Source organism: Daucus carota, chromosome 6, assembly GCF_001625215.2.
Source record: "Daucus carota subsp. sativus chromosome 6, DH1 v3.0, whole genome shotgun sequence".
Lineage (NCBI taxonomy): Eukaryota > Viridiplantae > Streptophyta > Magnoliopsida > Apiales > Apiaceae > Daucus > Daucus carota.
Genome location: NC_030386.2, coordinates 18,873,945 through 18,891,330, shown reverse-complemented (window position 1 = coordinate 18,891,330; position 17,386 = coordinate 18,873,945). Strand labels below are relative to the sequence as shown.

General features: G+C 42.5%; 2 protein-coding genes and 1 non-coding gene across 3 annotated transcripts; 2 read left to right on the top strand and 1 right to left on the bottom strand.

Annotated features, from left to right (window-relative positions):
* Positions 1-65: 65 nt before the first annotated feature.
* LOC108225995 (protein FAR1-RELATED SEQUENCE 5-like) lies at positions 66-1,427 on the top strand. The gene has a single exon (XM_017400947.2). The coding sequence runs from the start codon at positions 66-68 to the stop codon at positions 1,425-1,427; it is 1,362 nt and encodes a 453-aa protein (XP_017256436.2).
* A 4,662-nt stretch (positions 1,428-6,089) lies between these two features.
* LOC135147234 (protein MAIN-LIKE 1-like) lies at positions 6,090-7,160 on the bottom strand. Its single transcript, XM_064080114.1, has one exon. It carries the CDS (start codon positions 7,158-7,160, stop codon positions 6,090-6,092), a length of 1,071 nt encoding a protein of 356 aa, XP_063936184.1.
* Positions 7,161-16,440: 9,280 nt separating this feature from the next.
* On the top strand, positions 16,441-16,547 carry LOC135147439 (small nucleolar RNA R71). The gene has a single exon (XR_010285016.1). It is a non-coding gene; the product is annotated as a small nucleolar RNA R71 (small nucleolar RNA).
* Positions 16,548-17,386: the final 839 nt, after the last annotated feature.

Here is a 17,386-nt window from a genome sequence, read left to right as displayed (position 1 = left end):
GTGATGAGTATTTTTGTAGTGAGCAATTAGATGAAGAAGAAAAATTGCATGAGAATAGAGGTAGTATGCATGAAACTAGTGATAATTTGCATGATAGTAGTGATAATATTGTAGACGAAGATGAGCCTATTAGTATCCCTTGCTTGAATCAAAAATTTGCTAATTTACAAAGGGCGGAAAATTTATTTAGGGCGTATGCTTTAAACCATGGTTTTGCAATTAAGATACAAAACACGCAGAGGCGAGTCAATGATAAATCCATATATGGTCGAATGTACGTCTGTAATTTAGCGGGAGAAAATCGTGGGAAAAACCCCGTTGAGGAAGAAGAAATATTGATTGGTAGTGTTGGGAGTGTTAAGGGCAAACGGCGAAGAGATGTGCTGCCTAGAAGTGGTTGCAAAGTTAGAATGTACGTGGTTAATAAGAAAAAATCAACTCATTGGGAGATAACCTCTTTGGAATTAGAACACAATCACGAAGTCGTTACTCCTTCCAAGATGAGTTTGATAAGACGGGAGAGACATGTGAGCGCGGCTCAAAGAAATTTAATCAAGACCTTACATGCTTCGGGTGTCCCACCAAGACAACAAATGAATATTTTTGGTCAAATGCACGGGGGAGCGGAACAAGTAGGTTTTAATAGCCAACATTTAAGAAATGTCGTGCGCGATTTTAGAAAGGACAACATGGGAGTAAACGATGCTCAAACCGGTTTGGATTTGTTGTATCGTTTGAAAGAAGAGAGTGGCGGTAAATTTTTTATCAAGACTCTCCTTGATGACGAACAAAGATTGAAGTGTCTTGTATGGGTCGATCCCCGGTCTATGATGGCCTATCGAAATTTTGGTGATGTGGTTGCGTTTGACACAACATATCGAACTAATAGATATGCTATGCCGTTTGTGCCTTTCACCGGAGTCAACCATCACTATCAATCAATACTTTTCGGTTTTGCACTCGTGCGAGATGAATTGAAGACAACTTTTGAGTGGGTTTTAAGTACTTGGCTAGAGGCGATGGAAGGCAAAGAACCCCTAGCTATCATAACCGATCAAGATCAAGCCATGGCCGCGGCTATTGAATCACAACTACCGAATACCTCACATTTGTTGTGCTCATGGCACATTAGCAACAAATTCCCTGAGAAACTTGCAACATATTACTCAAAGGAAGGGTTTAAATTTGATTTCAACAATTGCATCTATCACTCTTTGACTGAAGTTGTGTTTGAGGATCGGTGGAAGGCTTTGATTTTGAAATACAATTTGGAAGGCAATACATGGCTTCAAGGGTTATATGCTTTGAAGCATAAGTGGGTCGAGGCTTACACAAGAAACACTTTTTCTGCGGGTCAGAAAACCACATCAAGAAGTGAAGGAATGAATGCCTATTTGATGCCTATGTTGGTTCTTGCACCGGTTTGAAGGATTTTGTTGAGGGTGCACAAAAAGCTTTGGAGAGGCAATTTATGCGTGAGAAAGATGAGGATTACATTACGTATCATAGAAGTCGTTGCATGCAAATGAAAACAGCCTTGGAGCACCACGCGGCTTCCATTTATACCAAAGAAATGTTTCGAAGATTTCAAGAACAATTGGTTGAAGCAAATAAGTACTTCGTGGAGAAAGATAGAGATCGGTCCTTGGAAGATGTTCAAGACACATTCTACAAATGTTATAGACCGTTGACGGGTGCATCTCAGAGAACCATGTATCTTGTATCATTCAACAAGACTTCATTATGGGGTTCATGCATTTGTAGAATGTATGACCATGTTGGCATGCCATGCCGTCACATTATTTCCGTGTTGACGAAGAGGTGTGTGGCGGAACTACCGGCACATTTTGTGAAACGGCGTTGGACAAGGGATGCCAATAGAGTTGATGGCGTGTTGCCATATCAAACATCCGAAGTTGAATCACCATCTCATGATTTGACTCCCAGGGAAAGATTCAACCACATGACCTTACTTACCATGGCTTTTAGTCATAGTTGCTCCGCGTCGAAAGAGCGGTATGAATATGCCATTGGGGTTATTAATCGAGAAACGGAGATTATTGAGAAAATGCCCGTTGACGGGGTAGAACGTGAAGGAGGTGAATTCAATACACAAACAACACAAGGAAGCGGTGAAAAGTTGCATGAGAATATCCTTGACCCCTTGGTGTCGAAAACGAAGGGGCGGAAAAAAGAGCACCGTCATAAAAGTCCACTTGAGGAACTTACAAAAGCAAAAAGAAAATGCCGCTATTGCACTATGTTAGGACATGATGTTAGAACGTGTCCGAAAAAAAACAAGATACTTTAACAAAAGCTTCAACTACCCAATTGTAATTACAAATCCCTTATGTTTTATTTGTGCTTTATATGTTCTTCGTAGTAACTAACTTGTTCATTGTTGAATTTGTAGGTAAAATGACCGACGCTTCGGATAATGACTCAGTGTCACACGTAAGCAATTCATTCTCGGACTCGGATGAAATGGTAGATTCACCTACCTTTAGTGAGTTGGAGGAAGCATGGCGTCATCTTGACGAATTAGCAGAAATGTACGAACCACCTCCCCTAGTGGAAGAAGAAGACAATGCGTTGTACCCAGCTGACGAAGAGGCCTACCGGTCAAGATGTTGGACTGAAGCATGTCAGTGGTGTGCAAGCGATAACATGTTCGAAAGGGTGGCGTACAACTTGACCCCATATTTTCTCCCAATTTTGAACTTGGGTCAGGAGTACCCCGGTGGCCCAAACAAAGTCTCCCCGTGGGATGGTGGTTGGATTGTTGAGTGTGATAGGATAGCCGACATTCACAAATTGAGGCCTCGCGCGGGTTGCATGCGTGACCAAATGCGTATTGAATATGTGAAGGGTTGGGTGTCCCATCTAGATGGTGATGATACGGGGAAATGGATTACCGGCAAAGCACCATTTGCAACATTTCGTCTCTATGATGGGTCTAGTAGCATTCGTGTCACAATATGGAATGACCACAATACTCATGCCAATGTGACTGATGGTGTACTCCGTGAAGGTTGTGTTGTCGTGCTGTATTGGGTGGCATGCTTCGTTAGAGCTGATGCACCGCCCGGAACTTCCACGCACCGATTATCGGGTGGCTTCTCCAACATTTTAGCGATTTTTAGTTAGTTAGCTTCCGACGTACCTGAATCATGTTGAATTTAGGTTTTATATGTATTTTGGTGTAAACGTACTTTACTACACACCATTCGATGTATTATTGACATTAAAATGACAATATTATGCACTAATTATTTTCTCATTGGTAGTTATGTTAAAATTACAGTGGGTCTTCGGACTACCTCAATTATGATGATTCTAGTCTACTCTAATTTTTTTAAAATAGTTGAATGTGCCTAGTAGCGGCAACTTGAATGCAAAGTTCGAAAAAATGGCGGTAATGGTCATTTTCAAATAGAATGGTTTCGAGTATTAGAATATAGTTGTATCATAGTTTATAAGTCATAACACAGTTCAGGACCCCGTATGCTCTGTTAAAACAGTCTTGCCAGTTAAAAGGATGTAAAAAAAAAAAATTCTTTCTGATAGTTCCGCGGAAAATAACCGCGGAACGTCCAGAAGAAAACACACGTTCCGCGGTTATTTTCCGCGGAACCATCAGAAAGATTTTTTGAAATGTGCAGTCTGTTTCTGCACATTCCCACCTGTTTTGAACCCGTGTATAACAATCCCAACACTTTCAACAACATTGCACTGTAAAAAAATCCAAAAAAAAAAATTTCACAAAATTTCAAAAAGGCGAAATATGTGACCCAAATCGCCAAAATTTTCAAAACTCCAAAAAATGAAGTATCTCCAAAAAATACCAAATTAAATGACAACATATATAATGAAATTCTAAAGGCAACACAGTAAAAGGGATGGGGAAAAGCACATAACAACCACAAATTCTAAAATAAATAAAAGGGAATCGGGGAAGTGACACGGTCGATGAACGACCGATATAAACGCAAACAAATGTTTCATTCATAAATATTAAACCAATCTTAACTACATGATATCATTGTTCAAATAATTCCCCACAAATCCTCGTAGAATAAGGAAATAAATAAAAGTCCTAATCTTGCTGCGCGACCCTCTGGCTCATCCGGTGGTTTGGGATGGATCTTGCTTTCCCCTTCTGAAGCTCCTTGGCAATCCTGTAACGGAAGCCCTCGAGGTCTGAAGCGTCCCACACCAAGGTAGAGAGGTCATATCCTTGCAAGAGATAATCCATATACTTGCAAATATAAACCCCGCAATCAGTGTAGTTATTCTGCTTCGGCATTGCATCCCAGACCTGGACTAGAGGGTCCTCCTCCGGCACAGTCAGTCGGGGGCCAAGATAACGAAGCATCCTCGCCAACAGTCCAACCTAAAAACACAATCAACAAAATATAGGTCAAACGAATGAGACTTCAAATTGATATAAGAAAAAAGAAGAAACGGAATACATACCACGCATTGTTCTTCCTCCGCATGTTCAGCTTTGTTGGTCATAGGATCAAACACCATGACGCCCCATTCCTTCACAGACAATACCATCAAAATCCAGTGATTCCCATTAACATTGGCGGGGACAAATATGTAGTCGACTTCGTTGATTGGTGGACCAATCCCACAACTACCCCACGTAACGAAGAAACGCTTAATGCGCTCCGTGAGAACCTTGTAATCCAGCTCCTTAGCCAATGTAATGAAAAATGGATCCATGAAGTAGTAAGACGGCTTTTTCGGATACACTCCCGCAGCGGCAATAGCTTCTTCCCGCTCACGTAACAACCACTGCAAGGAATTAACATAGGTTATTTACAAAATATATAAAGGCAACACAATTAAAAAGTAGACCGGCACCACAAATGAAATAGTACCATGTATCCGTATATGATGCGGTCATCAATCCAAGCACCGGGTGCCAAGCTCTGCATTGAATTCTCCGCCAAATTGAACATGAGATCATGTTTAATTCCACCCCGAAGCCCCACAGGTTGACCTGGTACCCATCCCCAGTCTCTCCTAATGGTGGCCATCTTCTCCTCTGAAAGCTTCTTACTTATCAGCCACTTCTGTTCAACAGGCCTACGAACATCCATCTTCTCGGGCCTCGAGGCAGTGGCCTGTGATGCGGGAACAGTAGGATGAGTAGGGACCTGTGTAGTCTGCTGAGACGGCTGTGTCATATCAATGATATCATGGGGGTAGACGTCTGCAACAGTTGGCCTCTTTGCCACAGCCGATAGATGGACATGGTCGAAAACAGGAGGGGTGTATGCTGGGCCCTTTACATGTTGCATGAAACGGCAGTACGGCTCGAGAAATATCAGGGCAATCTCTCTAAATTCCTCGCGATAGTCTTCAGGGATGGTTGAATCAATCTTCTTCAGGCATTCCAAACCCTTCTGAATCTGCAGATAGTTTGATGTCATGAAATTAGATACATACAAAGTATGAATAAAGGAAGCTTAACTTTAGTACTATCAAAGGGTAAACAAACTTACAAGTTGAAATGCCTGAAGGTTGTCAAACAACTCCCTGGTGGAATACTGCGGCTGTGGCACAGGCTGTGGCTTCCCAACGCGGCGCCTGGAAATGTGCTCGTACCACTCCAAGTAACCTGTGTCATCGGCGTCCAGTGAATGCTGAGCCACCACAACCTCGGGGTGATCCACAAAACGCTCCCACTCTCCGATCTCAGCAAACCATACAGCACGCTAATCACGTATCAGAAAGACTTCTTTCTCCTGCCTGTACCGAGTCATGGATACCGGAGAGGGGGGAATAGGCTGCCTCAAACCAAACTGTCTCAACACCCTATCTGAATGCTGATACTCCACTATGTCATAATGAAGTAATGGGACCCGAGCAAGGCCAGCATAACGAGCCTCCCAATCCTCTGCAGATATGTCATGATCCCCATCCGAATCCCCTTCCATCTCATGAAATTCGGAATAGGGTGTCCAACTCAGTACGTCTAATGCTACTCCATCAAACTCACCCCTGTAATGTGGCAAGCTATGATGAGGCGCCGCTCTACTGTCACGCTTAACCCGTTTCCTCTTCCCACCCACAATCTAGCCCTGCTCCTCAATCTCCTCCTCCTCCTCAATCTCCTCGGGAATATCAGGCTCCTTCCCCTTCCCCTTCCCCTTACCCCTCTTCCCCTTCCCCTTCCCCTCTTCCTTCCCCTTCCCCTTGCCCTTCACCTCTTCCTTTCCCTTCCCCTTGCCCTTCGCCTCTTCCTTTCCCGTCCCCTTGCCCTCCACCTTCCCCTTCTTCCCCTTACCCTCGTCCTCCTCCTCATCCTCGTCAGGCATAGCCCAGAACTCAGCTACCGGATAGCTGCCCCTGCTCTCATCGGGAATAGGTCTACCAATCTCGAACCTCTCATAAGACCATAGCATCAACAACCACACACAACATGATATCTTCTTGGCATCCTTCTGTGTGGCGTGATACAACCCCCTGTACAAGTAAGACAACACTGCCGAACCCCAAGACCATGTAGGAATCTCCCTCAGTCTGCGAAGATGGCGGAGATACCGGGGATGCACCATATTCCTACTAGTAGTAGGAAAAAGAACAGCACCTACAACAACGAACAAATAGGCCTGCGTGTGGATGAGAATCCGCTCTGGATCAGGACCGGGATCAGCTCCGTACGTCTCAAACAACCATGTGTACCTCACCCCGCCCCTAGTATGAGCCGGATCCACGTCAGCTGTCGACAACTCCTCAAACCAGTTCCTCTGAAAAAAGTCCTTCTGGTTGTCAATAGCATCTCCCACTAAAGACCGACCATGAATGGGCAACCCCAATATGTAACCAACATCCTCCAAGGTCACAGTCATCTCCCCCTGTCTCATGAAGAATGTGTTGGTCTCCGGACGCCACCTCTCAACAAGAGCACTCACTAGCCTCGCGTCAGTCTGAAGTATAAGTCTGGGATTGGCAAACACGCCAAACCCTATAGCATGTAGAATTTCCTTCTGAGCATCAGAAAGAAACCAGCTCCTCATAGACCGGTTGCCACAGAAACACTCCAATGGACCCCGATCAACACCAGCCCAAACAGCATCACTCACATGATACGAGTTATCTAAGATAACTTCCTGACTAACTGGCCCTGGTAGAATATCTTCCATCCTGAAAATTCAACATGAAATCAACATCAGACAACATAAAACTAAAAGATTCAAGTAAAGCATAAGAAGTTCATAAGAAGCGCAGAAGAACCTATACTATATTCAAACTACCTACATATACTATATCCACACAACCATTTTGTTCGCAAAAATCTACACGCAAGCGCACGTGGTCACAAGTAATATATTTGTTCGTTCCCACAGAGACTGGTGAATTAAGAATACGCACCTATGCAACAATGTATAAGTAATTTTCACTGCTAAGACAATTAACAAGGATGTGTTCTTTTATACTAACAACTAAATTTACTAATCAAAATCAGAATAGGAAAACACATGGGATTCTAACTTCATTATCGAATTCATCTAGAATTGAAATTACTGATTAACATGCGACTTTTGATCCTAATCAGACAACACGAAAGTAATACATGCCAACTCTCGTTGCACACGTATCATACCAATCAAAATCCACAATTAAGACAGAGATCTCATGGACACCAACAAAGCTCAGACCCTATATCTCTATAGCGGTAGTGTAAGCAGAGAGGTTTAATAACAGGTCATCTATCATGATTACACAGGGTGATAAAAATAGTTCAAGTCTACCACAAATTATGTTTCATTCACATAATCCTATGTTTACATGGCATAGTTCTAAATTCAATCATCCACTCTCGCTTCAGAAAGAATTAACAAACAACTTAGAAGTTAGCTACGCTCCTAAGAAGAATAAGCACGGCGCATGCAAAGAAATCAACGTACGTCACAAAATCAATCAATTAATATTCTTTACTAGACTACATCGATAAGTCCATTAGAATCCCATGAAGGCGGTTAGTTCATATTCGAACTAATCGACATCATGGGTTTTAATGAAAACATGATAAACAAAATACGAGAATTAAGCGGAATAAAAATGCTTGAATTAATAATAAAGAACACAACGTTACAGAATTGATGTTCACGATCTCGCTCGAAACTGTCACTTCCTCGCGAAGAACGATCCAATACAATTCACTAATGTGCTTGTTTACAAAGAAAACTAGACTATGATATTGTTCTCTCTAAACTACTTGGAGGCTAGGGTTTTTACACATGAGAAATTAAAATACATTGACCAAGTCAACCGGGCCTCGACCGCTGCTAAAATCCATCAGAAAAGCTGCAAAAATCGGCCTGGAACAACTCTGCTGGGCGCGGCCGCGCTAAACTAGCGCAGGCGCGCTAGTGGGACAGTAGCTAGCGCGGGCGCGCTAAGATCTAGTGCGGGCGCGCTACTGTCTGCCACTGGCAGCCCGTTTCTTCGTTTTCAGCTCGTTCTCGCGTGCATGCCCTTCCTCGCTCTAGTACCACTTCCGTAGGTGATCACGGTTGCATTTAGCACATGCAACAAGCCCTTTAAACCCCTAGACAGCTCTAGTGGACGAGTGTGTTCTCGTGAGGGTTTGTAGAAGATGTACCCACAAAATCCCAAGTCGTGGTGAATCCACAATTCTCTATTCTTGAAATTAATGCACCAAAAACAACCTAAAATGAGAGAAAATCACTTCATCACCTCAACTCGTGACCTGCACAGAAAAACACTAAAAACACATCAAAAGACACTAAACACTTAAGTACAACCAACCAATTTAAGTGGAAATGAAGGCCTATAAGTGTGTATAAATACCACTTATCACACCCCCAAACTTAAACTGATGCTTGTCCTCAAGCGTCAACGACACTATACAATAATACAATGCAATGCATGAATGCAACTACGTGATGAATGAGTGAACTATGAAGTAATTGCCTTGCCAATTATAATACCTCAGATTGTGCTAATGTTCTCGAATTTCACTTCTCTCGCTACTAAGTCAATTACTCTTCTATTTACAAGTGTGGAGTGCCAGTGTGTGCAAGCATGCTCTTTTATTGAGACAAGACAAAAACTACTACTCCCACAGAATCCCAATCAAGAATCGTAAAAGTTTAAAACTAACACCCCGTCACTCAAGTCCAACTAAAAGCCAAGGTCCCAAAGAATGTCCACACCCTTCTATTTTATTCACTATTTTTTTTTCTTTTTATTGGTGATTAATTGCTCGGTCTAAGGTCAGAGCGCTTCGTAGTGTAAATGCGTTACGAACACCACAAGACTTCACACACCAATTATTCACTCTATTCTAGTGGTTTATTTAACCGTGCAATGGTTGAGATCCCTAAAGATTTATGCACTAGTACCCATGTAGCGAGCGTTGGGTCAACAATCCCAAACCACGAAGGGCTTTAGGTTGTTAGGCACAAAGTCCCCTCAGACTTAATTACTCGAGTACTAATGAGCTCAACCTAGTTAATTCTACCACTTATTTTTTTAGTGAATTTATTTGCTACTCTTTCTTTTTTTTTCTTTTTTTTTCTTTTTTCTAGAAAGGTATATCTACTCCTCAGTTCCCCCAAACTTAAGATTTACAGACCTAAGCTGAAGGGTGCTCAATTCAATCCTCGAATTCAAGGAATTTCGTCTAAATCCTATCTCAAGAACATATGTGAATTACAATTTCCAACACAAGCAATTTCCAAGTACTAACCTAGCATTGCAATTGAAATTACTAATCAAGAACTACGCACATAACTCATCATAGGCAATTAACTTGGCTTATACTTCATAATTCATGCAAATGCTCGTGATACTAACTACAACAATTACCACTAAACATGTAAAATAAAAAAATAAAAAAAATATGAGAAAAATAGAAAAAAACGTGAGAAAAAATCAAAGCAAAATAAAATAAACGTGAACTACACGAACTAACTAACACATGCAATAATAAACAAAATTATGATAATATGCTCTTCCTTAGATTACCACCCCCAAACTTAAAATTTTCAATGTCCCCATTGAAAGCGGTAAAAAGGCTAGAGCACCCACATACCTACTCGGAGTCCGAGTCCTCCCCCTCCTCTGCTGGAGGTGAATCAGGTGGAGGATACTGCATCCCTGCTCCGAATACTGGCCACTGAACTGTGACCCCCTGTGCCTGAAAAGCATTACCAAGAGCTTGTGTCAAGTCAAATGCAAACCTCTGGTGGATGTCATGCATAGTGTCCATCCGTCTCGCTATTCGGCGATAATGAACATCTCCCATCGGTTCGGGGCTCCTCTCCGTCTGAGAAGTACCAGCTCCAGAAGCTCTAGTCCGCTTTCTCCTAATGAACCCTGAGCGTCCCCCTGGCATCTCATCATATATGTACCCGAGGCCTCGAGGGTGGGGAACTTCTCCTTCCCACTCCGTCATCCGGCTGATCGCCGAATGATCAATAGGTGCTGCTGGCAGCTGTAATTGCTCGTTGGCTGGCCAACGAACACCGCTTGATCGACAGAGCTTCGTAACAATTGTGCCGTACGGAATGGCACCAGTGGTTCCTCCTTGTAAGAACCTCAGAATCCCCTGATGAATCACATGTCCCAGATCAATATACTTGTCCGAGACAATCCCAAAGAGCAGAATAGCTCTATCCACCGTCACCTCATGCCCATGTGAAGATGGCATGATGTTAGCACAGATGAAGGCGTTCCACGCCTTCGCATACCGGTTCAAAGCGGCTGCCGGAAAAGAAACATGTTCATCAAACCGGCGTTTGGCACGCCCAATCCTCTCTACAACCCAATCTTCTTCATTACGGCGCTTGGCACGCCCCCCAATCACTCTACGGATCGCCTCCGCACTATAATCCACACGGGTTCCTCGCACCACCGTGAAACCATCGCGATTCTCCTTGGCATTAACATAGAACTCGCGAATAATGGCCAAGGGAACCGCCTCCGGAGCCTCGCAAAAAGACTCCCATCCCCTTTCTTGAATCATGCTTAAGAGATCCCCATCTTCAGCTGTGGGTAAGAATCCCCTCTCCTTGACTATCGACTTATTCATAAGCCGTTGAAACTCGGTTCGTGCACCATCGGAGGTGAATTCAACCTCACCCATCGAGGAAGAATCGCTAGATGTAGGGGCTTGGGTGCTTGGTCCTTGTGATCTTCGGGCTCTTTTGGGTGCCATTGATAGAGATCGAAAGTTGCAAGAGATTTGTGTGTAGTGGGTTTGAGAGATTTGATGGTGATTGTGTGTATGGATGTGTATATATATAAGTAGGGTTTATAGAATTAGAATAGGAATTAGAGATAGGTTTTGTGTTTATATAGGATTTTGAGAGCTGGGTTAGGGTTATTGAGGATATATTTCGGGCTAGGCATGCAAAATTAGGATTGTGGGCTTTTAAAAACGGAAAATAAAATATTTTTGGGAGAAAATCGGGCTTCTGGGCAGACAGTAGCGCGGGAGCGCGGGCGCGCTGAGCAACTTAGCGCGGGCGCGCTGGACACTAGCGCGGGCGCGCTAGTGTCTGCCACCCAGGGCCGAATTTTCTCGTTTTTTGCGTTTTTGAGGTTTACAACGGTACAACATGGTTCCAATGCGCGGGTTGCCTCCCACGAAGCGCTTGTTTAACGTCGTTAGCTCGACGTGAAGTCCAGAATTAATCCGATTCCGATTGAAAAATCGTGGTTTGTACCTCACGATTCACATTTCCGCCAAAGTAAGGCTTCAACCGTTGACCATTAACCTTAAATGATTCATCCGGTGATTTGGCATAGATTTCTACCGCACCGTGGGGGAATACCGTCTTGACTGTAAACGGTCCCGACCAGCGTGACTTGAGTTTCCCTGGAAACAGCTTCAACCGAGAGTTATACAATAGAACCAATTGTCCTACCACAAAAGATTTTTGTATCAACCGCTGATCATGCAATCTTTTCACCTTCTCTTTGTAGAGTTTGTTATTTTCATAAGCACGGAGGCGGAACTCCTCCAACTCATTGAGTTGAATCATGCGTTTCTCTCCAGCTAATTGTAAGTCGAAATTCAACTTCTTTAGTGCCCAATAAGCTTTATGTTCCAATTCTACTGGTAAGTGACAAGCTTTCCCAAACACTAACTGAAATGGAGAAGTACCCAATGGTGTTTTGTAAGCTGTTCGATAAGCCCAAGCAGCCTCGTCTAATCGCAAGGACCAGTCTTTCCTAGAAGGGTTAACCACCTTCTCTAATATGCGTTTGATCTCTCTGTTAGACACTTCAGCTTGACCATTCGTTTGAGGATGATAAGCAGTAGCAACCCGGTGATTGATATTATACCTCGTCATCAAGGTTGTGAATTTCTGATTGCAGAAATGAGAGCCTTCATCACTGATAATGACTCTAGGGACTCCGAAACGGGTAAAGATTTGTTTTTGTAGAAATTGCAAGACCACCTTAGCATCATTTGTAGGTAAGGCTTTCACCTCCACCCATTTAGACACGTAATCAACTGCTAATAGAATATACTGGTTGTTGCAAGACGAAACGAACGGTCCCATAAAGTCAATACCCCAAACATCAAATATTTCGACTTCCAAAAGCATTTTAAGAGGCATTTCATTCCTCCTAGAAATATTACCTGTACGTTGACATCGATCGCAACCCAACACAAACTGATGAGCATCTTTAAACAGAGTTGACCAGTAAAAACCTGCTTGAAGTACCCTCTTTGCTGTCTTCTCTCCGCTATAATGGCCTCCATAACCAGTGGAATGGCACTCGCGCAAAACTCCCTCAACTTCATTATTAGGGATACACCGTCTGAGAATTTGATCGACTCCTTGTTTAAACAAAAAGGGTTCATCCCAAATATACCATTTCACATCGTGAAGGAATTTCTTGCGTTGAGCATAAGAGAATTCTGGAGGAATGACCTTACTCACCAGATAATTTACAATGTCAGCAAACCATGGCTCTTCGGCCTCAGCCCCAAACAACTGTTCATCTGGGAAGAATTCATTAATTAGAATACTGTCGGTAGTTTGTTTGCTATGATCTTCTAGTCAGGATAAATGATCCGCTACCTGATTTTCCGTGCCTTTCCGATCTTTAATTTCCACATCAAATTCTTGGAGTAATAGAACCCAACGAATTAGTCTTGGTTTAGAATCCTTCTTTGAGATGAGATACCGAATGGCTGCATGATCAGTGTATACCACTACTTTTGTTCCAAGAAGATAAGACCTGAACTTCTCAAAGCTAAAGACAATAGCTAGAAGTTCTTTTTCTGTAGTAGTGTAGTTCAACTGTGCATCATTTAAAGTTTTGCTGGCGTAGTAGATAACATGAAACACGTTACTTGTACGCTGGCCCAGTACAGCTCCTACAGCATAATCACTGGCATCACACATCAATTCGAATGGTTTACTCCAATCAGGTGTAGTGATGATAGGTGCTGATGTCAACTTCTTTTTCAAAATTTCAAATGCTTCCAAGCACTCCTCATCAAATTTGAATGGAATGTCTTTCTCTAACAGATTGCAAAGAGGTTTGGAAATTTTTGAGAAGTCCTTGATGAACCTCCGATAGAAACCTGCATGACCAAGGAAGCTTCGGATGCCCTTAACCGAGAGTGGTGGAGGAAGATTTTTAATTGTTTCCACCTTCGCTTTATCAACTTCCAGTCCCTTGGCAGATACTTTATGTCCCAATATGATTCCTTCTTGCACCATGAAATGGCATTTTTCCCAATTGAGAATCAGATTAGTTTCCACACAGCGCTTAAGAACCATTCTCAGATTCGTGAGGCATTCGTCATAAGATGTTCCAAATACAGAAAAATCGTCCATGAATACCTCCACATTGATGCCGATCATCTCTGAGAATATTGCCGTCATGCACCTTTGAAAAGTGGCTGGTGCACCGCATAAGCCAAAAGGTACTCTTCGGAATGCAAATGTACCATAAGGGTATGTAAAGGTTGTCTTTTCTTGATCCTCCGGAGAAATAGCAATCTGATTATAGCCAGAATACCCATCCAACAGGCAATAGAATTCATGACCAGCCAACCTGTCAAGCATCTGAACAATAAAAGGCAGAGGGAAGTGATCCTTCCTTGTAGCTTTATTCAGCTTTCTGTAGTCCATGCAAATCCTCCAACCAGTGACAGTTCTAGTTGAGATGAGTTCCCCTTTTTCGTTGGCTACTACTGTCATGCCTCCTTTCTTAGGCACACATTGTACTGGACTCACCCATGAGCTATCTGAAATTGGATATATGATACCTGCATCGAGCCATTTAAGAATCTCTTTCTTTACAACCTCCTTCATGATAGGATTTAATCTTCTCTGTTGTTCCACTGAAGGTTTGCTTCCTTCTTCAATGAGAATTTTGTGTTGACAAAAGGATGGACTGATTCCCTTGATATCAGCTATAGTCCAACCAATTGCTGTTTTGAATTCCCTTAGCACCCTCAAAAGTTTTTCCTCTTCCTCACCTGACAAGTTAGCTGCAATAATAACAGGAAGAGTAGAACCTTCACCAAGAAAAGCATACCTCAAGTGATCTGGTAGCGGTTTAAGTTCAAGTTTAGGTGCTTCGATCACTGATGGTTGTAGTGGTTTATGATCTTCCTTTTGTTCCTCCAAGCCAAGAGATTCGACAGGTGGTTCAAAATTCCTTCGCCAGGGTGATGAGTTAAGATGATGGAGTTCTTCCAATTCTTCTTCACTGTCCAATTCCTCATCATTTGTAAGGATTGCTTCCAATACATCATTCTGTAAAACCCGCTGGCTATTAGCTTCTGCCGTAGTATCAAGTACATCCATACTGAAACAAGATTCCTCATCAGTTGGTAATTTCATTGCATTGAATACGTTGAACGTGACCGTCTGATCTTGTATTCTCATTGTAAGTTCCCCTTTTTCGACATCGATCAAAGTTTGCCCGGTGGCTAAAAAGGGTCTATCCAAGATGATAGGAATTCTTTTGTCTTCTTCAAAATCAAGAATCACGAAGTCGGCTGGAAATATTAATTTATCAACCTTGACCAGCACATCTTCAATTATACCCCTCGGATATGTGATCGAACGATCAGCCAGCTGTAAAGACATGTTTGTCGGCTTGAGCTCTGGCAGGCCAAGTTGTGTGAAGATAGATAGAGGCATCAGATTGATGCTAGCTCCCAAGTCGCACAGACACTTATCAAAAGAGAACTTCCCAATAGTGCAAGGGATAGTAAAGCTTCCCGGGTCTTTCAGCTTAGGTGGTAATTTTTGTTGAAGCACAGCACTACATTCCTCCGTTAAAGCTACTGTCTCTAACTCCTCGAGCTTTAGCTTTTTTGAAAGAATACCCTTCATGAACTTGGCATAGCTAGGCATTTGCTCGAGTGCTTCTGCAAACGGAATGTTGATGTGAAGCTTTTTGAAAACTTCAAGGAATTTACCAAATTGCTTATCCAGCTGCTGTTTTTTTAACCTCCTAGGAAACGGAGGTGGTGGATATAATGGCTTTGACACCGGAGCAGCTGCAGGGATAGCCCTATCCATTTCAACATTAGGTTTTATGCCAATTGTATTCGAAGGAAGTTCTGCTGGAATTTCTTGCGGTTCATCATCCTGATCTTGTACTAATGTTGAGGTTGGCCCTGTTGTAGTTTTTCCAGATCTCAGCGTAATGGATTGGACTTGCTCTTTAGGGTCCCTCTTACCTGGTACCTCTGTATCACTAGGGAGATTCCCCTGTGGTCTGCTTAATAAAGCATTAGCTAACTGACCGACTTGTGTCTCCAAGGCTTTTAAAGTTACTGCCTGACTCTTGTACATGAGTCTTAGTTCTTCCATGTCAGACCTTTCGTTAGCTGATTGCCCATGATTCTGAAATCCTGGAGGGTGATATGGCTGTTTAGGTGCATACTGTTGTGAAGTTCCAGCCTGACTATACTGTTTAGGTCCCTGTTGAAATCCTTGTTGAGGCTGATTATAACCCTGATTATTACTCCAGCTGAAATTCGGATGATTTCGGTTTTTAGGATGGTAAGTAGCTGGAGCAGGCTGTTGACCTCTCTGAAAGTTGCTCACAAATTGTGCTGATTCACTAAAAATGGCACACTGATCAGTAGAGTGAGTACCAGCACATAATTCGCAAATTGAGATTGGCTGTTGAATTCCTTGGTTAGCCAGAGAATCGACTTTCATCGTGAGAGCCTTAAGTTGAGCAGCAATAGCTGTAGACGTGTCAAGATCAAGAACTCCGGCTACCTTCCCTTGAGTAAGTCTTTGAGTAGGGTTCTGATATTCATTAGCAGCCATCATTTCAATAAGATCATAAGCTTCTTCATAACTTTTAGCCTATAGCGCACCTCCAGAAGCAGCATCAAGCATAGGTCTGGATTGAGGTCCAAGACCATTATAGAAACAGTTTATTTGCATCCAATCCGGCATGCCATGATGGGGACACTTCCTTAACATCTCCTTATATCGCTCCCAGGCTTCACAGAATGTTTCTCCTGATTGTTGAGAGAATTGAGATAGAGCATTTCGTAATGCAGCAGTCTTTGCCATGGGGAAGAATTTAGTGAGAAATTTCTGAGCTAGATCTTCCCATGTAGTAATAGAACCAGATGGTAAAGAATGCAACCATCCCTTAGCCTTATCTCTCAGTGAAAATGGGAAAAGCCTTAGCTTCACAGCATCATCAGAAACTCCATTAAATTTGAAAGTGTCACAGATCTCTATAAAATTACGTATATGCATATTAGGGTCTTCAGTAGGAGAACCCCCAAACTGTACCGAGTTCTGGACCATTTGAATAGTTCCTGGTTTGATTTCAAAGGCATTGGCTGCGATTGCAGGCCTGACAATGCTTGACTGGATATCATCGATCTTTGGCATAGAGAAATCCTTCAATGCCTTACTGTCTGGTTGTGCTTCAGGTTCTGTCATTGTTTCAGAATCAGAAGAAGAAGATGAATCAATTGCTTTCTTACGAGCTTTAGAACGTGTTAGCATAAACGCGACTCAAGTACCTGAAATAAAGAAAAGAAGAAAAGTGAGAAAAGAATAGAATCCTAGTCAGTGAATTTTAATGCACACTGATGACAAGTACATAAACTAATTAATTAACACCGAGTCCCCGGCAGCGGCGCCAAAAACTTGTTCGCAAAAATCTACACGCAAGCGCACGTGGTCACAAGTAATATATTTGTTCGTTCCCACAGAGACTGGTGAATTAAGAATACGCACCTATGCAACAATGTATGAGTAATTTTCACTGCTAAGACAATTAACAAGGATGTGTTCTTTTATACTAACAACTAAATTTACTAATCAAAATCAGAATAGGAAAACACATGGGATTCTAACTTCATTATCGAATTCATCTAGAA

What these genes read in the sequence shown, in the direction of transcription:
- LOC108225995 (XM_017400947.2), top strand. Translation starts at nt 66, where the DNA reads ATGCATGAAACTAGTGATAATTTGCATGATAGTAGTGATAATATTGTA.
- LOC135147234 (XM_064080114.1), bottom strand. Translation starts at nt 7,160, where the DNA reads ATGGAAGATATTCTACCAGGGCCAGTTAGTCAGGAAGTTATCTTAGAT.